The sequence below is a fragment of the Mesoplodon densirostris genome, chromosome 16 (genome assembly GCF_025265405.1).
Source record: "Mesoplodon densirostris isolate mMesDen1 chromosome 16, mMesDen1 primary haplotype, whole genome shotgun sequence".
Classification (NCBI taxonomy): domain Eukaryota; kingdom Metazoa; phylum Chordata; class Mammalia; order Artiodactyla; family Ziphiidae; genus Mesoplodon; species Mesoplodon densirostris.
In genome coordinates, this window is record NC_082676.1 from 27,633,050 (window position 1) to 27,655,412 (window position 22,363).

Consider the following 22,363-nt stretch of genomic DNA (forward strand, 5'->3'; position numbering starts at 1 on the left):
TGAGGTGGATCTAAGGGAGGCTTTGCATATGAATATCCATTTGTTCCAGCATCATTTGTTAAAAACTCTTTCTCCTCCAAATTGCCTTTCCACTCTTGTAAAAAATCAGATGACCACATATATCTGTGTCTATTTCTCAATGCTTTATTCTATTCATATCAACTGGGGATATACAAAATATATATAATCATATATATGTATTTTTTCTTATGTATATAATGGAGACTTCCACATAAAGATGACAGATTGAAAATGCACACACATACTTTCATCTATCTAGAAACAAAACTAAAAAAATAATTCGTAAAAAGTATTTTTAAGGCACTAATTCTCAAGAAAGGAAAATCAAAAGAGAAGATTAGGGCTTCTCTGGTGGCGCAGTGGTTGAGAGTCCGCCTGCCGATGCAGGGGACACGGGTTCATGCCCCGGTCCAGGAAGATCCCACATGCCGTGGAGCGGCTGGGCCCGTGAGCCATGGCCGCTGGGCCTGCGCATCCGGAGCCTGTGCTCTGCAACGGGAGAGGCCACAGCAGTGAGAGGCCCGCGTACCACAAAAAAAAAAAAAAAAAAAAGCAACAAAAGAGAAGATAATAGCAATAATTTTTTTGAATCATATTATTTGGGCACATAGAGGTAAATTACCCCCAAAAAATCAGATAAAAGATATGAATGCAGGGCCTCCCTGGTGGCGCAAGTGGTTGAGAGTCCGCCTGCCGATGCAGGGGATACGGGTTCGTGCCCCGGTCTGGGAGGATCCCATATGCCGCGGAGCGGCTGGGCCCGTGAGCCATGGCCGCTGAGCCTGCGCGTCCGGAGCCTGCGCGTCCGGAGCCTGTGCTCCGCAACGGGGGAGGCCACAACAGTGAGAGGCCCGCATACTGCAAAAAAAAAAAAAAAAAAAAAAAAAAGATATGAATGCAGTTGACTCTGAGTAGGCAGTATGAGAGATAAAAGACTTGGAGCAAACTCTCTTTACTGAAAATTTGAATCTCTAAACTATGTACCTAATTAGCTTAATAAACAGCAAAATCAGGAAGAGATGAAGTCAAAAAGACAAGAAAAAGATAGGAAAGAGAAGGAAGAACAAAGAAAGGAAAGAAGATGGATACATACTGTGGAGTGCTATGTATCTTTTATATAGAATAATGTGTATGTAGACTATACAGACACAGACACTTCCCTGGTGGTCCAGTGGTTAAGACTCCACACTTGTATTGCAGGGGGCACAGGTTCAATTTGATCCCTGGTCAGGGAACTAAGATACTGTATGCTTCACAGCATGGTCAAAGAGGGGGGAAAAAAAGACCAAAAAAAATGAGTAAACATTGGAAGGAAAGTACTCTTAAATATATATATATATATATATATATATATATATATAGACACAGAATAATTAATGGTATTCTACTTCCAGACATGACAAAGACCGTATCCTCAGAGAAAACAACCATAAAATCTGGACATATTACAAAAATAAACTGTCTGAACATACTGAACTGAATAATGGTAGAAACATTCTGGTTAGGAGCTCATGCTTGTTGGAAGAGGGAGGTCATGGATTTATACAAGTCTCTAGCTCTGCGGTTTTTAGCCTGGGGCTAAGTGAAACCATGTGGTATGCATGGTGGTGACAAGAATGCATGTGGGAAAACTCACAGTCTTTCTGGTATGTTTAATGAGAAAAATAAAGCTAGAAAACAATGAATGCTGATGTGAGGGGTCAAATCCTGTGATAGAAATGGCCAGAAGGGGGAATCCCCAAACTCTGTTTGATGGATCCTTGAACCATCCGTGCATGAAACAAACTCAGAATAGCTCAGCTAGAAAGAGAGAGGAAAGTGGGGAGAGAAATGAAAAAACAGAAAAGAGACTAGAGCTACTGCACAAGAAACAGTTTGCAGCTCAAATCCAGCCAGGAAAATTACTGCTAAAATAAAGAAAAATTACTCACTGAAGAAAAATTTAAAATAACAGAATGCAAAATCTCCACAATTTAATACCATAATGTGCATAATACAATCCAAAATTGCCCAGCTTATAAGGAATTTTAAAAATACAACACATTCTCAAGAGAAAATAAAATCAGCTGGAACAAGCCATGAGAAAACCAGACATTAGAACTAAAAGACAAGGAGTTTGAAACAATTATTATAACTAATCACAAGAAAGCAGAGCAAAATATGTTTTCAATGAATGAAAACCTCAGCCACATAATGGGAAGTCTCAACACAAAAAAATTAGAAAATACCAAATAAAAACCAAATGGAATATTAGAATTAAACTTCAATTTATGAAGTTAAAAAATGTCCTAAATAACCTAACAGCTTTATAAATATAATAGGGAAAGGGAAATGAACTTGAAGATGATAGATCAATAGAAATTATCCAAGGTGAAAAAACAGAAAGAAAAATATTTTTAAACATGAACAAACTCATAGACCTGTTAGATGATACCAAATTATGAGGCATTTATGCAATTGAAATGCAAGAAGTAGGAGAAAGAAAATATGAAGAAAAAAATTTTTAAGAAATAATGGGTGTGAGACATTGGTTCAAGATGGCAGAACAGATGGATGTGCACTCACCTCTTCTTGCAAGAGCACTGGAATCACAACGAACTGCTGAACAATCATCGACAGGAAGACACTGGAACTCACCAAAAAAGATACCCCACATCCAAAGACAAAGTAGAGGCCACAATGAGATGGTAGGAGGGGCACAATCACAATAAAACCAAATCCCATAACTGCTGGACTGGGGGCTCACAAACTGGAGAAGACTTATACCACAGAAGTCCACCCACTGGAGTGAAGGTTCTGAGGCCCATGTCAGGCTTCCAAACCTGGAAGCCTAGGGGAATTTGATGGCAAGATTTTGACAGGACTTGGGGAAATAGAGACTCCACTCTTGGAGGGCACACACAAAGTAGTATGTGCATTGGGACCCAGGGGAAGGAGCAGTGACCCCATAGGAGACTGAACCAGACCTACCTGCTAGTGTTGGAGGCTCTCCTGCAGAGGCGGGGGGTGGCTGTGTCTCACTGTGAGGACAAGGAAGTGGCAGCAGAAATCTGGGAAGTACTCCTTGGTGTGAGCCCTCCCAGAGTCCGCCATTAGCCCCAGAAAGAGCCCAGGTAGGCTCCAGTGTTGGGTCGCCTAAGGCTCAACAACCAACAGGGAGGGAACCCAACCACACCCACCAGCAGACAAATGGATTAAAGTTTTACTGAGCTCTGCCCACCAGCACAACAGCCAGCTCTACCCACCACCAGTCCCTCCCATTAGGAAAATTGCTCAAGCCTCTTAGATAGCCTCATCCACCAGAGGGCAGAGAGCAGAAGCAAGAAGAGCTACAATCCTGCAGCCTGTGGAACGGAAACCACATTCACAGAAAGATAGAGAAAATGAAAAAGCAGAAGGCTATGTACGAGATGAAGGAACAAGATAAAAACCCAGAAAAACAACCAAGTGAAGTGGAGATAGGCAACTTTCCAGAAAAAGAATTCAGAATAATGATAGTGAAGATGATACAGGAGCTTGGAAAAAGAATGGAGGCAAAGATCAAGAAGATGAAAGAAATGTTTAACGAACACGTAGAAGAATTAAAGAACAAACAGAGATGAACAATACAATAACTGAAATGAAAAATACACTAGAAGGAATCAATAGCAGAATAACTGAGGCAGAAGAAAGAATAAGTGACCTAGAAGACAGAATGATGGAATTCACTGCTGCGGAGCAGAAAAAAGTTAAAAGATTGAAAAGAAATGAAGACAGCTTAAGAGACCTCTGGGACAACATTAAACGAAACAACATTCACATTATAGAGGTCCCAGAATGAGAAGAGAGAGAAAGGACACGAGAAAATATTTGAAGAGATTATAGTCGAAAATTTCCCTAACATGGGAAGGGAAATAGCCACCCAAGTCGAGGAAGCGCAGAGAGTCCGATACAGTATAAACCCAAGGAGAAACATGCCAAGACACATAGTAATCAAACTGGCAAAAATTAAAGACAAAGAAAAATTATTGAAAGCAGCAAGGGAAAAACAACAAATAACATATAAGGGAACTCCCATAAGGTTAACAGCTGATTTCTCCGCAGAAACTCTACAAGCCAGAAGGGAGTGGCATTACGTATTTAAAGTGATGAAAGGGAAGAACCTACAACCAAGATTACTCTACCTGGCAAGGATCTCATTCAGATTCGATGGACAAACCAAAAGCTTTAGAGACAAGCAAAAGTTAAGAGAATTCAGCACCACCAAACCAGCTCTACAACAAATGCTAAAGGAAGTTCTCAAAGTGGGAAACACAAGAAAAGAAAAGGACCTACAAAAACAAACCCCAAACAATTAAGAAAATGGTCATAGGAACATACATATCAATAATTACCTTAAACGTGAATGGATTAAATGCTCCAACCAAAAAAACAGGCTCACTGAATGGATACAAAAACAAGACCAATATATATGTTGTCTACAAGAGACCCACTTCATACCTAGGGACACATATAGACTGAAAGTGAGGGAATGGAAAAAGATATTCCATGCAAATGGAAACCAAAAGAAAGCTGGAGTAGCAATACTCATATCAGATAAAATAGACTTTAAAATAAAGAAAGTTACAGGAGACAAGGAGGGACAATACATAATGATAAAGGGATCAATCCAAGAAGAAGATATAACAAATATAAATATATATGCTCCCAACATAGGAGCACCTCAATACATAAGGCAACTGCTAACAGCTATAAAGAGGAAATCAACAGTAACACAATAATAGGGGAGGACTTTAACACCTCACTTACACCAATGGACAGATCATCCAAACAGAAAATTCCTAAGTAAACACAAGCTTTAAATAACACAATAGACAAGATAAATTTAATTGATATTTATAGGACATTACATCCAAAAACAGCAGATTACACTTTCTTCTCAAGTGCACATGGAACATTCTCCAGGATAGATCACATCTTGGATAACAAATCAAGCCTCAGTAAATTTAAGAAAATTGAAATCATATCATGCATCTTTTCTGACCACAACGCTATGAGATTAGGAATCAATTATATGGAAAAAAAAAAAAAAACGTAAAAACACAAACACATGGAGGCTAAACAATATGTAACTAAATAACCAAGAGACCACTGAAGAAATCAAATCGGAAATCAAAAAATACCTAGAGACAAATGACAATGAAAACACAATGATCCAGGGCTTCCCTGGTGGCACAGTGGTTGAGAATCTGCCTGCTAATGCAGGGGACACAGGTTCAAGCCCTGGTCTGGGAAGATCCCACATGCTGTGGAGCAACTAGGGCCGTGAGCCACAACTACTGAGCCTGTGCGTCTGGATCCTGTGCTCCTCAACAAGAGAGGCCGCGACAGTGAGAGGCCCGCGCACCGCGATGAAGAGTGGCCTCTGCTTGCCACAACTAGAGAGAGCCCTTGCACAGAGGCGAAGACCCAGCACAGCCAAAAATAAAAAAAATAAATAAATAAATTTATATAAAAAAAAAAACACAATGATCCAAAACCTATGGGATGCAGCAAAAGCAATTCTAAGAGGGAAGTTTACAGCAATACAAGCCTACCTCAAAAAACAAGAAAAATCTCAAATAAACAATCTAACCTTACAACTAAAGGAACTAGAGACAGAAGAACAAACAAAACCCAAAGTTAGTAGAAGGAAAGAAATCATAAAGATCACAGCAGAAATACATGAAATAGAAACAAGGAAAACAATAGCAAAGATCAATAAAACTAAAAGTGGGTTCTTTGAGAAGATAAACAAAATTGATAAAAACCTTAGCCAGACTCATCAAGAAAAAGAAGGAGAGGACTCAAATCACTAAATTAGAAATGAAAAAGGAGAAGTTACAACAGACACCGCAGAAATACAAAGCATCCTAAGAGACAACAAGCAACTCTATGCCAAAAAAAAATGGACAACCTGGAAGAAATTGACAAATTCTTAGAAAAGTATAAACTTCCAAGACTGAACCAGGAAGAAATAGAAAATATGGACAGACCAATCACAAGTAATGAAATTGAAATTGTGATTTAAAATCTTCCAACAAAAAAAATTCCAGCACCAGATGGCTTCACAGGTGAATTCTATCAAACATTTAGAGAAGAGCTAACACCCATCCTTCTCAAACACTACCAAAAAATTGCAGGGGAAGGAACACTCCCAGACTCATCCTATGAGGCCACCATCACCCTGATACCAAAACCAGACAAAGATACTACAAAAAATGAAAATTAAAGATGAATATCACTGATGAATATAGATGCAAAAATCCTCAACAAAATACTAGCAAACAGAATTCAACAACACATTAAAAGGATCATACACCATGACCAAGTGGGATTTATCCCATGGATGCAAGGATTCTTCAATATACACAAAACAATCAATGTGATACATCATATTAAAAAATTGAAATAAAAACCATATGATCATCTCAATAGAAGCAGAAAAAGCTTTTGACAAAATTCAACACCCATTTATGACAAAAACTCTCCAGAAAGTGGGCATAGAGGGAACGTACCTCAACATAATAAAAGCCATATACAACAAACCCACAAAACATCATTCTCAATGGTGAAAAATGGAAAGCATTTCCTCTAAGATCAAGAACAAGACAAGGATGTCTGCTCTCACCACTATTATTCAACATAGTTTTGGAGGTCCTAGCCACAGGAATCAGATAAGAAAAAGAAATAAAAGGAATAGAAATTGGAAAAGAAGAGGTAAATTTGTCACTGTTTGCAGATGACATGATACTATACATAGAGAAGCCTAAAGATGCCACCAGAAAACTACTAGAGCTAATCAATGAATTTGGTAAAGTTGCAGGATACAAAATTGATGCACAGAAATCTCTTGCATTCCTATACAGTAATGATGAAAAGTCTGAAAGAGAAATTAAGGAAACACTCCCATTTACCACTGCAACAACAACAACAAAAATACCTAGGAATAAACTTACCTAAGGAGACAAAAAACCTGTATGCAGAAAACTATAAGACACTGATGAAAGAAATTAAAGATGATACAGATGGAGAGATATACCATGTTCTTGGATTGGAAGAATCAATACTGTAAAAATGACTATACTACCCAAAGCAATCTACAGATTCAATGCAATCCCTATCAAATTACCAATGGCAATTTTCACAGAACTAGAACAAAAAATCTTAACATTTGTATGGAGACAAAAAAGACCCCGAATAGCCAAAGCCCTCTTGAGGGAAAAAAAGGAGCTGGAGGACTCAGACTCCCTGACTTCAGACTCTACTAGGAAGCTACAGTAATCAAGACAATATGTTACTGGTACAAAAACAGAAATATAGGGCCTCCCTGGTGGCGCAGTGGTTGAGAGTCCACCTGCCGATGCAGGGGATACGGGTTCGTGCCCTGGTCTGGGAGGATCCCATATGCCACGGAGCGGCTGGGCCCGTGAGCCATGGCCACTGGGGCTGCACATCCGGAGCCTGTGCTCCGCAACGGGGGAGGCCACAACAGTGAGAGGCCCGCATACCGCAAAAAAAAGAAAAAAAAAAAAAACAGAAATATAGATCAATGGAACAGGATAGAAAGCCCAGAGGAAAAACCCACACACCTATGGTCAACTTATTTATGACAAAGGAGGCAAGAATATACAGTGGAGAAAAGACAGCCTCTTCAATAAGTGGTGCTGGGAAAACTGGACAGCTACATGTAAAAGAATGAAATCAGAACACTCCCGAACACCATACACAAAAAGAAACTCAAAATGGATTAGAGACCTAAATGTAAGACCAGACACTATAAAACTCTTAGAGGAAAACATAGGAAAAACACTCTTTGACACAAATTACAGCAATATCTTTTTTGATCCACCTCCTAGAGTAATGGAAATAAAACCAAAAATAAACAAATGGGACCTACTGAAACTTAAAAGCTTTTGCAAAGCAAAGGAAACTACAAACAAGATGAAAAGACAACCTTCAGAATGGGAGAAATGTTTTGCAAATGAATCAATGGACAAAGGGTTAATCTCCAATATATATAAACAGCTCATACAGCTCAATATTAAAAAAAAAAACAACCCAATCCAAAAATGGGTAGAAGACCTAAATAGACATTTCTCCAAAGAAAACATACAGATAGACAAGAAGCACGTGAAAAGCTGCTCAACATCACTAATTATTAGAGAAATGCAAATCAAAACTACAGTGAGGTATCACCTCATACCAGTTAGAATGAGCATCAAAAGAAAATCTACAAACAACAAATGCTGGAGAGGGTGTGGAGAAAAGGGAACACTCTTACACTGTTGGTGGGAATGTAAATTGATACAGCCACTATGGAGAACAGTATGGAGGTTCCTTAAAACTAAAAATAGGGCTTCCCTGGTGGCTCAGTGGTTGAGAGTCCGCCTGCCGATGCAGGGGATGCGGGTTTGTGCCCCGGTCTGGGAAGATCCCACATGCCGCAGAGTGGCTGGGCCCGTGAGCCATGGCCACTGAGCCTGCGCGTCCGGAGCCTGTGCTCCGCAACGGGATAGGCCACAACAGTGAGAGGCCCGCGTACCGCCAAAAAAAAAAAAAAAAAGGATAACCAACAATGTCTTACCTTATAGCACAGGAAACTCTGCTCAATGTTTTGTGGCAGCCTGGATGAGAGGGGAGTTTGGGAGAGAATGGATATATGCATATGTATGACTGAGTTCCTTTGCTGTGCACCTGAAGCTATCACAACATTGTTAATCAGCTATACTCCAGTATAAGATAAAAAGTTTAAAAAAGAAGATACATGCACCCCAATGTTCATTACAACACTATTTACAATAGCCAAGACATGGAAGCAACCTAAATGCCCATCAACAGATAAATGGATAAAGAAGAGGTGGATCACAGCAAGATCCTTTTTGACCCATCTCCTAGAGAAATGGAAATAAAGACAAAAATAAACACATGGGACCTAATGAAACTTCAAAGCTTTTGCACAGCAAAGGAAACCATAAACAAGACCAAAAGACAACCCTCAGAATGGGAGAAAATATTTGCAAATGAAGCAACTGACAAAGGATTAATCTCCAAAATTTATAAGCAGCTCATGCAGCTCAATAGCAAAAAAACAAACAACCCAATCCAAAAATGGGCAGAAGACCTAAATAGACATTTCTCCACAGAAGATATACAGACAGCCAACAAACACATGAAAGGATGCTCAACATCTTTACTCATTAGAGAAATGCAAATCAAAACTACAATGAGATACCATCTCACACCAGTCAGAATGGCCATAATCAAAAAATCTAGAAACAATAAATGCTGGAGAGGGTGTGGAAAAAAGGGAACACTCTTGCACTGCTGGTGGGAATGTGAATTGGTACAGCCACTATGGAGAACAGTATGGAGGTTCCTTAAAAAACTACAAATAGAACTACCATATGACCCAGCAATCCCACTACTGGGCATATACCCTGAGAAAACCATAATTCAAAAAGAGACATGTACCAAAATGTTCATAGCAGCCCTATTTACAATAGCCCGGAGATGGAAACAACCTAAGTGTCCATCATCGGATGAATGGATAAAGAAGATGTGGCACATATATACAATGGAATATTACTCAGCCATAAAAGGAAATGAAATTGAGCTATTTGTAATGAGGTGGATGGACCTAGAGTCTGTCATACAGAGTGAAGTAAGTCAGAAAGAGAAAGACAAATACTGTATGCTGACACATATATATGGAATTTAAGAAAAAAATGTCATCAAGAACATAGGGGTAAGACAGGAATAAAGACACAGACCTACTAGAGCATGGACTTGAGGATATGGGGAGGGGGAAGGGTAAGCTGTGACAAAGTGAAAGAGCGGCATGGACATATATACACTACCAAACGTAAGGTAGATAGCTAGTGGGAAGCAGCCGCATAGCACAGGGAGATCAGCTCGGTTCTTTGTGACCGCCTGGAGGGGTGGGATAGGGAGGGTGGGAGGGAGACGCAAAAGGGAGGGGATATGGGAACATATGTATATGTATAACTGATTAAATTTGTAAAATAAAAAAAATAAAAAAAAAATAAAAAAAAAAAGAAGAGGTGGTACATATTTACAATGGAATATTACTCAGCCATAAAAAAGAATGTAAAATGTGGAACAAATGGAATTGTATGTGCTTTCAAAGGGTGATATTTATAAGAAAGTGTCCTAAAAATGATTTGTTCAGAGTGAGGAATTTTAGGATGATAGGAAGTCCCTTGAGTTTAGCCTTCATGCAATTTTGTAGATTCAAACATAAAATTTGTCCAGAATTTAAAGATTTATATGCCGTCCTATATTGTTACAATGCTTTACCAAATCTGTGACTCCTACATAACACAAACCAGTGGTCAAATGTAAAACAGTATATTGTAGATTCACTGTAGGTTTTCAACCTTTTTAGATTTATGCACGTGGACATTTTTATAATGCAATTACAACCACCACAAAATTAGCTTTTTAAATTGCAGACAGTAATGCATGTCAAACTAATATGTAGTAGCCTTTTCAAGGCCTAGTCCCAGGGAAAACATTTTGTAGAGTTTAGGGCAGCGGGAGGAAGGGAAGGAATAATTTTTTATTTAAAGTTAATTTCTGAGGAATATTTTGTGACTTTAATTGGTAAATATGTTAACAGCACCAAGTACTTAATCTTTTACATCATGTCTTCAGCTATTTGTATTTTAACTTGAGTGAGTTCAGTGGTCTGAAACATGATTCTGAGCCTCACATGAATTACATCTTACTGTGGAACTCAAAAGTTCCATCCCTGAATTTGGCAGTTGTTATTACCTAGGCATCCTGCAGTTATACAGGTATTCAGGTACACGTTCCTGACTACAAAGCTGCTTTTGAACCTTGTTATGTTGAAATACTAGAAAAGTAACAATGATGGCAGCAATTAAGGTCACAGAAATCATTAGATAAAGGGAAAACAATGAGGGGGGTCCTGCATAATTTTCTTTTAATAAATAAAGTGAGACTTAGGTGGTGGGAAGAAGGAACTAGATATTCTACTTACCACCATGTGTGTGCATGCATGCGTGTTTGTGTGGGCACTCACATGTGTGTATGTTATCCACTCCCTTTTCTTTGATACTTTTAAGATTAAAATAGGGGAGAAATCCTGTATGTTGCAATGATAGAATTTTTTGAAATATTAGGAAATCACAATTCTCCAGGCTCTCCATCTTGATTTATGCTTGAGTTGTTATGTGCCATATTTGCTTTGAAACCTTTGATTATCAGTAGTTTTACTAAAATTTTGAAGAAATAATCCACTTTCATCTGCTTTCTAGATTCCTTAATCTAAGTTCATAAGACAGAACTTGTTGATAGCGTAGTTTTCTAAGTGTTGCAAGTTTGCAGCCATTACCACTTCAAAGAAGTCTGAATGAGGGAATTTTTCCCCTTGTTAAAATAGTTCCTGTTTCTGTAGAAGCTTCATTTTTAGATCTGTGATGGATGAGCTATCATAATTCAAGTATACAGTTCTTTTTTCTATGTCTTTGTTCTATGTCTTTGTCTATGTTCTTTTTTCTTTTTTCTAATGTCTTCATCCAATAGTGAAGACATTAAAGATGCAGCAAGCTTATGAAGTACTACTTTCTAAAAGAAATAGGAGGCATTTTCATCTTTACTATTGTACTTTTGGTTATGCAAACACTTTGATGATACAAATGATTATGTCCCCCATAAATCTGGTGGGAAATCACTTTTGATTTTGTTGATTAAGTTAAACGGTCTATAGTAGGATAGAGTACTGGGTACAAGTGTTCCAAAGTAAGATAAAAGACTATGGTAAAAATGCTAGATCTTAAGAAAGAAACTGGTTTATGCACTAAACGTTTTGTGCCTTTGTCTAATATTAACATGATGTCTGTGTAAAATGACAAAAGGAACCAGTGTTGAATCACGTTTTATTTCCTGTCATTCTGCAGTAGCCCAGATTGCTAAATGTTTTCTTTCCAAGATGTTTGATTGAATTACTGTATACATTTGCTGTCCTATGTGACAGTTTTGTCATTGTTAGAGATTTCAGTAATTAAAATGGGAAACAGAAGCTTAGGTTATTTTTCTTATCAAAACTATGTTCGGGCTTCCCTGGTGGCGCAGTGGTTGAGAGTCCGCCTGCTGATGCAGGGGACACGGGTTCGTGCCCCGGTCCTGGAAGATCCCACATGCCGTGGAGCGGCTGGGCCTGTGAGCCATGGCCGCTGAGCCTACACGTCCAGAGCCTGTGCTCCACAACGGGAGAGGCCACAACAGTGAGAGGCCCGTGTACCGCAAAAAAAAAAACACAAAAAACTATGTTCCTTGGAGCCACAATATTATGATGGTTTTCGTGCTCTTGTACATTGGATGTCTTAAGCTGAGTGCAGTTTAGGGGATCCTTTCTAATTACAGGAAGGTACTTCTTTTCTTCAACACTGTGATCTGACCTGTGACAAATCTGTACTATACACTATGTAAATGGCTAACAAGTCAATTGCATACCAACTGAATGTACAAATCTTAGTGCTGGTGCTGAAATCTCTCCAGAATAATCATCATGATCTCAAAGTTTGTTTCAAAATTTGCAAGCATCAAGTGTCAATCAAAACGAGATGCTTTAGCATGAGACTTCAACATTCATTAGTGTTTCATCTCGTTTTGAGTTTAGAGTTTAGAGTTTTTGATTCTCTGCTATTTTTACTGTACTGTTTCATTTAAATTTCCTACATGCTAACTTCGTTTGTGCGATTGAAATAAAATTGCAGTATATACGTGAAAAAAAAAAGAATGAAATAATGTCATTTGCAGCAACATGGATGGACCTAGAGGTTGTCATACTGAGTGAAGTAAGTCAGACACAGAAAGACAAATATCATATGATATCACTTTATGTGGAATCTTTTTAAAAAAATGGTACAAATGAACTTATTTACAAAACAGAAGTAGAGTCATGGATGTAGAAAACACACTTATGGTTACCAGGGGATAAGGAGAGGAGAGAGATTAATTGGGAGATTGGGACTGACATATACACACTACTATATATAAAAATAGATAACTAATAAGAACCTTCTGTATAGCATAGGGAACTCTACTCAATACTCTGTAATGGCTTATATGGGAAAAGAATCTAAACAAACAAAGAAAGATTGGATATATGTATATGTATAACTGATTAATGTTGCTGTATATCAGAAACTAACACAACACTGTAAATCAACTATACTCCAATAAAAAAATTTTTTAAAGGTGAAATCAAAAAATACCTTGAGACAAATCAAAATGGAAACACAACACACCAACACGTATGAGAAACATCAAAAGCAATTCTAGGGCTTCCCTGGTGGCGCAGTGGTTGAGAGTCTGCCTGCCGATGCAAGGGACTCGGGTTCGTGCTCCGGTCTGGGAGGATCCCACATGCCGCGGAGCAGCTGGGCCCGTGAGCCATGGCCGCTGGGCCTGCGCATCTGGAGCCTGTGCTCCACAACGGGAGAGGCCACAACAGTGAGAGGCCCACGTACCGCAAAAAAAAAAAAAAAAAAAAGCAATTCTAAAAGAAACATTCATAGAAATAAATGTCTACATCAAGAAACAAGAACGATCTCAACTAAACAACATAACTTTACTCCTCAAGAAACTAAAAATAGAAGAACAAATTAAGCCCAAAGTTAGTAGAAGGCAGTAAATAATAAAAATCAGAGCAGAAATAAATTAGAGACTAAAAAGACAATAGAAAAGATGAATCAAACTAAGAGCTGGGCTTTTTCAGATAAACAAAATAGACAAAACTTTAGCTAGACTCGCCAAGAAATAGAGTAGAGTCAAATACTATAAATAAAATCAGAAAAAGAAAGAGGAGACCTTACAACTGATACCACAGAAATACAAATGATCATAAGAGACCAGCATGAAAAGTTATACACCAACAAACTGGACAATCCAGGGAAAAAAAATTGATACATTCCTAGAAACATACAATCTACCAATTCTGAATCATGTAGAAATAAAAAAGCTGAGCAGACCAATTAGTAAGGAGATTGAGTCAGTAATCAAAAACCTCCCAACAAAAAAAAGTCCAAGACCAGATGCCTTCACCAGTAAATTCTATCAAAAATTCAAAGAAAAATCAATACCAATTCTTCTCAACTCTTCCAAAATGTAGAAGAGAGGGAACACCTCCAAACTCAGTTTATGAGACCAACATTACCCTGATACCAACACCTGACAGGGACACCATGAGAAAAGAAAATTACAGGCCAATATCACTGATGAACATAGATGTAAAAATTCCAAATAAAACATTAGCCAACCAAATTCGACAATACATTTAGAGAATCATAAACTGTGATCAAGTCGGATTTATTCTAGAGACCCAAGAATGGTTCAACATTCACAAATCAATCAATATGTTACACCACATTAACAAAATGAAGGATAAAAATCATATAATCATCTCGATAGACGTAGAAAAAAGCATTTGACAAAATTCAACATTCGTCTAAGATATAAACTCCCAACAAAGTGTGTATAGAGGTAATATACCTCAACATAATGAAGACCATATGCGACAAGCCCACAACTAACATCATACCTAATGATGAAAAGCTGAAAGTTTTTCCTGTAAGATCAAGAACAAGACAAGAATGCCCACTCTTGCCACTTTTATTCAACATAGTACTGGCCATTGTAGCCAGAGCAAATAGTCAAGAAAAAGAGACAAAAGCCATCCACATCAGAAAGGAAGAAGTAAAATTGTGAAGATTTGCATATGATATGATATTACATATTTTTAAAAACCCTAAAGGCTCCACCAAAAAAAAAAAAACCGGTAGAACTAATAAACAAATTTAGTAAAATTGCAGAATACAAAAACAATAGACAAAAACCTGTTGTTTCTATACACTAATAATGAACTATCAGAAAGAGAAACTAAGAAAACAATCCCATTTACAATTGCATCAAAAAATAAAATACTGGGCCTCCCTGGTGGCGCAGTGGTTGAGAGTCCGCCTGCCGATGCAGGGGACACGGGTTCGTGCCCCGATCCCGGAGGATCCCACATGCCGCGGAGCGGCTGGGCCCGCGAGCCATGGCCGCGGAGCCTGTGTGTCCGGAGCCTGTGCTCCGCAACGGGAGAGGCCACAGCAGTGAGAGGCCCGCGTACAGCAAAAAAAAATAAAAATAAAAAAATAAATAAATAAATTAAAAAAAATAAAATACTTAGGAATAAGTTTAACGAAGGAAGTGAAAAACCTATACACTGAAACTATAAGACATTGATGAAAGAAATTAAAGAAAACACAAATAAATGGAAATATATGTCACACTCATGGATTGGAAGAATCAGTATTATTAAAATGTCCATACTACCCATAGCAATCTATAGATTTAATGCAATCCCTATCAAAATTCCAATGGCTTTTTTCATGGAACTAGAACAAACAATTCTAAAACCTCTGTGGAACCACAAAAGACCCAAAATAGAAAAGCACTATTGACAAAGAACAAAGCTGGAGGTATTACACTCCCTGATTTCAAAATACATTACAAATCTATAGTAATCAAAACAGTACTGCATTGGCATAAAAACAGACATGTAGATCAATTGAACAGAAAGAATAGAGAGCCCAGAAATAAAACCACACATATACGGTCAATTAATTTACAACAAAGGAGTAATAATATATAATGGGGAAAGGACATCCTCTTTAATTGATGGTGTTGAGAAAACTGTACAGCAACATGCAAAAGAATGAAACTGGACCATTATCTTACATCATACACAAAAACTAACTCAAAATGGATTAAAGACCTGAATTTAAAACCTAAAACCATCAAACTCCATGAAGAAAATATAGGCAGTAAGCTCCTTAATATCAGTCTTGGCGATGATTTTTTTAGATTTGACACCAAAAGCAAAGTTAACAAAAGCAAAAATAAACAGGTGGGAGTACAACAAACTAAAACACTTCTGCACAGCAAAGAATATCATCAACAAAATGAAAAGACAACCTACTAAATGGGAGAAAATGTTTGCAAATCATATATCTGATAAGAGGTTAATATCTGAATTATCAACATATAAAGAACTCATACAATGCACTAGCAAAAAAAAATCAATTCAAAAATGGACAGAGGATCTGAATAGACATTTTTCCAAAGAAGACATACAGATGGCCAACAGGTACATAAAAAGATGTACAACATCACTAATCACCAGGAAAATGCTAATCAAAACCATGATGAGATATGACCTCACACCTGTTAGAATGTCTGTCATCAAGAAGATGAGCTAGGTGTTGGCAAGGATGTAAAAGGTGAGGAGAAAAGGGAACCTGTGTACACTGTTGGTAGGAATGTAAATTGGTTCAGTCACTATACAAATAATACAGAGGTTCCTCAAAAAAATAAAAATAGAACTACCATATAATCCAGCAATTCCACTTCTGAGGATATATACTAATATTGAATCCTTATGATATACACTTGAAATTAATATAATGTTATATAATGTTATATGTTAATTATATTTCTTTTTTTTGTTTGTTTTTTTTGTTTGTTTTTTTGTGGTACACGGACCTCTCACTGTTGTGGCCTCTCCCGCTGCGGAGCACAGGCTCCGGACGCGCAGGCTCAGCGGCCATGGCTCACAGGCCCAGCTGCTCCATGGCATGTGGGATCTTCCCGGACCGGGGCACGAACCCATGTCCCCTGCATCGGCAGGCAGACTCTCAAACACTGCGCCACCAGGGAAGCCCTATATCTCATTTTTTTAAGAAGTTAGAGTTATGCCAAGAACTGCCTCCCACAAACTCATTCAACAAACATATATTGAGTTCTTATGTTGATTCAGTACCCATACTGGCCATTGGAAACAAGAGTACAAAAAAGACAGTCTCTATCCTCCAGTCATCTATGGTTATAACAAGTTCTGCTCTTCGGTATCTCATACACTAAATGCCTTAGGCAAAACTAGTCTCACAAATAGTGAAGCAGATGTATTACTCTTGCCCTGAATAAACTTTAAGAAGGAGAGGTGTAAAGGGTTTGGATTTTCTTTCATATCTTATGTGTCTTATATTTCCCCCCACCAGGATCAAGAACAGGAAATTTGTTGCATGAGGTGTTCAGGAAAGGCTATTCTCAAACAGAATCAGAAAACACAATTGCTGTGAGATTTGGCTGCACTTTACTGCTCATAGCCTAAGGCCATGAAGATGCCAATAAAGGCTGGAACTCAAGAACATGAACCCAGATCCAAGGCTTCCTCTCTGGCACCCAGCCATGAAGCTCCTTTTTCCTATCTTTGCCAGCCTCATGCTACAGTACCAGGTGAACACAGGTAATGTGAAATCCTAGGTTTAAGAGGGAGGGGTTTGAGGAAGCAGGGATTTGGCTGTCCATGATAATGGGAACCCAAAGAGACGCTAAAAAAATGAGAAGTCCAAGATATGGCTGAAAAGTTTATGTATTACATCAGTCATACACCATCCCCCACATATCCCCATAGGCTCCAACCCCAGACTGTGTCTGATGGGGAAACACAGGAAGCTACAGAGAAAGTAGGGTGTTGTTTGTGTACTCAGAAATTGTCCAGCATATACAACTGCCTTCCTGCCCTCTAATAGTTGTCATCAGGGACTCATGCCAAGTCTACCTCATTTTTGCTCTTTTTCTAATTTAAACCATCTCTTGAAGTAAAGGTTCCTATCAGTTTGTACCTTGGTATAATAAGGAGGAAGTCCTTACCCTTACACTGAGAAAATCTCCTCTCAGGATCCAGTAAACAGGTCTATGTTCTCCATCTCAAATTTTTCAGATTTTTATAGAATTTCATTCCTTTTCTCAGCCTTTGTTTTATTAGAAATCCCCAAATTACCCATAGGAGTATCTAGGAACACATCATGGCAAAAAGCTGAATCAGAGGATTGGCCACTGTTTTTTGAAAAGAAGATAGAAACATTGAGACTTGTTTCAAAATACAAGAATCATCCAGATATTAAATTGGCAATGGGTCTAGGAAGGGAAAGAAAAAGAGTCAAAGATGTTTCTATTTTTTTTTTATCTTGGGACTATAATATAAGGGCTATAATATAAGCCAGTAAGGCTGTGTCATCTTGGGTAAAGTCAAATTTGAGCCTGAAATGCCACATAAGATAGTAGGGTTAATCAGTGTAGCTGCTTAAAATACAAGAATTTTACAATGTTGTCTTCAGTGAGAAACAATATTGAAATGTATGTGAACATTAGGTGCTACATAAATCTCTTGTGCTTTATAGAAAATCAGTTGAATTGTTGAGTGAGGGAGAAGCTTCTTGATTTGGAAAAGTGAAATAGATGGAACAATGGGATGGAAAATTCATCCAGCAGATGAAGATGAGGTACTACTCTAAGCAGGGAATTCAGAGATAAAGATAACAATGTGGGGGTTATCTTCATAGAGATGAGGTTAAGGCTATGATAATAAATAAGACCGCTGAGGGACATAGTGTCCAGAGAGGCTGAAAATGATAGAACACCATGCCCCATGAACCACAGGTCAAGCGATTGTCAAGGAGAGTGAGGTCATGGACCACTGAGTTTGGCAAGAACCCAGAACTTCACAAAGTCCTATTGATTCTCTTTTGAAATTCTTTCTTGAATTAGTTTTATGATAGATTTTACTCTTGTTGGTATTTCCTAGGATCATGGGGAGAGAGAGCGATATTCTACAAGTGTCTATGATTAGAAGTCTAAAATCTTACCCTGAAGCAAATCATTGCATTCCCTTTTCTTCTTTAGATTTTTTAAGTTATTCAATGAAGGGAGACTAGAGATTTATTTTGGATTTCAGAGATGTACAAAGACTCTCTTGGCCTGCCAGTTGCCTCCACCAACATCCCTAACCACTGTACTTAAAATTTAGCATTAACAAACTCCCTCTGCCTCGATTCCTCTCACTCCAGCAATTTTAACATCATATCTAGTTATTAACCTTAGCACTTTGGTTTTCTCTTTTCTTTGTGCAGAATACTTTGGCTTAGGAAGATGTGTAATGGGGTTTTGGGAGATGCAAAGACCACTGCGCCATGGATGAAAAAGAGGTAGATAAATGCAAAAAGAAAAAATGTTGTATTGGACCAAAAGTGTTTCGACTGATAAAAAGCTACATACAAAATGAAATGCTCCACACACTTGAAGAGGACTCTCAGGAAGTGCTAAAAAGTACCAAGAATTTTAGTGTTGTGATGCAAACAAAAAAATCATATTTTAGCTCTTCTGCCCAAATTCAAAAGTGTCAACCCTTTTGCCAACATCAACACCAGCGTCATCCCAAATGCCACCACTGTGAAGTCTGCCACCACCAACCCCATGATCTCAGGAAAGATAATACACACTGCTACTTCTACCAAGAGTGACACCAAAAAAAGAAGAGATTCAGCCACTCACTCCCCACCACCAGCACCACCACCATAGACACTGCTGACAACATTACTGGACCTGGAGGAAGCAGATAAGCAGGGATGTGGGTCTTTCCTTTAAAACACCAAGTTCCTCTTTATCTTTGCTGTCTATAAACTGAGACATAGAACTGTTTCCTTTATCATCAGTCATTCAATAAACACTGTTTAAGCACCCACAGTTTACATAATGTTATCATTCTCTCAGGAGCCTCACAGAGGAGATAGAGCTAGAAAGAGATAGAATTTTAGTTTACATGCCCAGGAGAAAGCAAGCACGAGGAATGCTGACTACAACATTGAATTTGGCCCATGGATGGCCCAAAATAAGCCTCTGTAATGAAGATTTATGGTTCTCATATTATGTGCTTTTCTTGGGGCAACAGGAATGAAAACAGCAGACATACTTTCTTTTTTCATAGATTTTTTCCCACAGAAAGAACCATATGCAAAATAGAATGTGGGGAGAGCAAGTCTACCTTCTCCACAGAAGAACATAACCTAAATTCATGAGCCCACTTAAGATAAAAATATGGGGGAATGAGAGGAAAGAAGAGAGGTAAAGGAGAAGATATATGACTTCTATCTCTGAGCCAAGGCATTTTCAACATGATTCCCAGTGGGACAACAGGAAATAAGTAGAACAGTGCTTTCAATAGATACAGGATACAGACCACAGATGCAAATCATGTAGGTAACTTTTAATTTTCTAGTAGCCACATTAAAAATGTAAAAATAGGGTCTGAAAAGCTAAAAAGCATTTTTAAATGCTTTAAAAAAGTATTGTCCCACCAGACGCAGTCCTGCCCACCAGAAACACAAGATCCAGCCCTACCCACCAGAACACAGGCACAAGTCTCCTCAACCAGGGGGCCTACACAAGCCAACCTTACCCACTGGGGGCAGGCACCAAAAACAATGGGAACTACAAACCCGCAGCCTGTGAAAAGGAGACCCCAAACACAGTAAGTTAAGCAAAATGAGAAGACAGAGAAGTATGCAGCAGATGAAGGAGCAAGATAAAAACCCACCAGACCAAACAAATGAAGAGGAAATAGACAGTCTACCTGAAAAATTCAGAGTAACGACAGTAAAGATGATCTAAAATCTTGCAAATAGAATGGAGAAAATACAAGAGATGATTAACAAGGACCTGGAAGAACAAAAGAGCAAAGAAATGATGATAAACAACACAATAAATGAAATTAAAAATTCTCTAGAAGGAATCAATAACAGAATAACTGAGGCAGAAGAACAGATAAGTGACCTAGAAGACAAAATAGTGGAAATAACTACCACAGAGCAGAATAAAGAAAAAAGAATGAAAAGAATTGAGGACAGTCTCAGAGACCTCTGGAACAACATTAAATACACCAACATTCGAATTATAGGGGTCCAAGAAGAAGAGAAAAAGAAATGGTTTGAGAAAATATTTGAAAAGATTATACTTGAAAACTTCCCTAACATGGAAAAGGAAATAGTCAATCAAGTGCAGGAAATGCAGAGAGCCCCATACAGGATAAATCCAAGGAGAAACACTCCAAGACACATATTAATCAAACTATCAAAAATTAAATACAAAGAAAAATATTAAAAGCAGCAAGGGGAAAACAACAAATAACATACAAAGGAATCCCCATAAGGTTAACAGCTGATCTTTCAGCAGAAACTCTGCAAACCAGAAGGGAGTGGCAGGACATATTTAAAGTGATGTTTTCACTTTTATAGGAAAAACTTACAATCAAGATTACTCTACCCAGCAAGGATCTCATTCAGATTCGATGGAGAAATTAAAACCATTACAGACAAGAAAAAGCTAAGAGAATTCAGCACCACCAAACCAGCTTTACAACAAATGCTAAAGGAACTTCTCTAGGCAGGAAACACAAGAGAAGAAAAAGACCTACAATGACAAACCCAAAACAATTAAGAAAATGGTAATAAGATCACACATATCAATAATTACCTTAAATGTAAATGGATTAATTGCTCCAACCAAGACACACACTGGCTGAATGGATACAAAAATAAGACCCATATATATATACGCTGTCTACAAGAGACCCACTTCAGACCTAGGGACACATACAGAAAGTGAAGGGATGGAAAAAGATATTCCATGCAAATGGAAATCAAAAGAAAGCTGGAGTAGCAATTCTCATATCAGACAAAATAGGCTTTAAAATAAAGACTATTACCAGAGACAAAGAAGGACACTACATAATGATCAAGGGATCAATCCAAGAAGATATAATAATTGTAAATATTTATGCACCCAACATAGGAGCACTTCAATATATAAGGTAGATGCTAACAGCCATAAAAGGGGAAATTGACAGTAACACAATCATAGTAGGGGACTAACCTACAGCTAACATCATACTCAACAGTGAAAAGTTGAAAGCCTTTTCCCTATGATCAGGAATAAGACAAGGATGCCCACTCTTGCCACTTTATTCAACATAGTATTGGAAGTCCTAGGTACAGCAATCAGATAGGAAAAATAAATAAAAGGAATCCAAATTGGAAAGGAAGAAGTAAAACTGTCACTGTTTGCAAATGACATGATACTATACATAGAAAATCCTAGAGACCACCAGAAAACTACTAGAGCTAATCACTGAATTCAGTAAAGTTTCAAGATACAAAATTAATATAATACAGAAATCTGTTGCATTTCTATATACAAATAAAACTATCAGAAAGAGAAATTTAGGGGGAAAATCCCAATTACAATTGCGTCAGAAAGAATAAAATACCTAGGAATAAATCTAACCAAGTAGGTAAAAAAAACCTGTACTCAAAATAATAATAAGAAGAAGACATTGATGAAATAAATTGAAGATGACATGAACAAATGGAAAGATATGTCTTGCTAATGGACT

General features: G+C 38.0%; 1 protein-coding gene across 1 annotated transcript; it reads left to right on the forward strand.

Annotated features, from left to right (window-relative positions):
- The first annotated feature begins 17,322 nt into the window (after window positions 1-17,322).
- On the forward strand, window positions 17,323-19,494 carry DEFB129 (defensin beta 129). The gene is given in 4 exon segments (XM_060079328.1): window positions 17,323-17,380; window positions 19,047-19,075; window positions 19,077-19,274; window positions 19,276-19,494. Coding segments are annotated over 4 exon segments (504 nt in total).
- The last annotated feature ends 2,869 nt before the right edge of the window (window positions 19,495-22,363 follow it).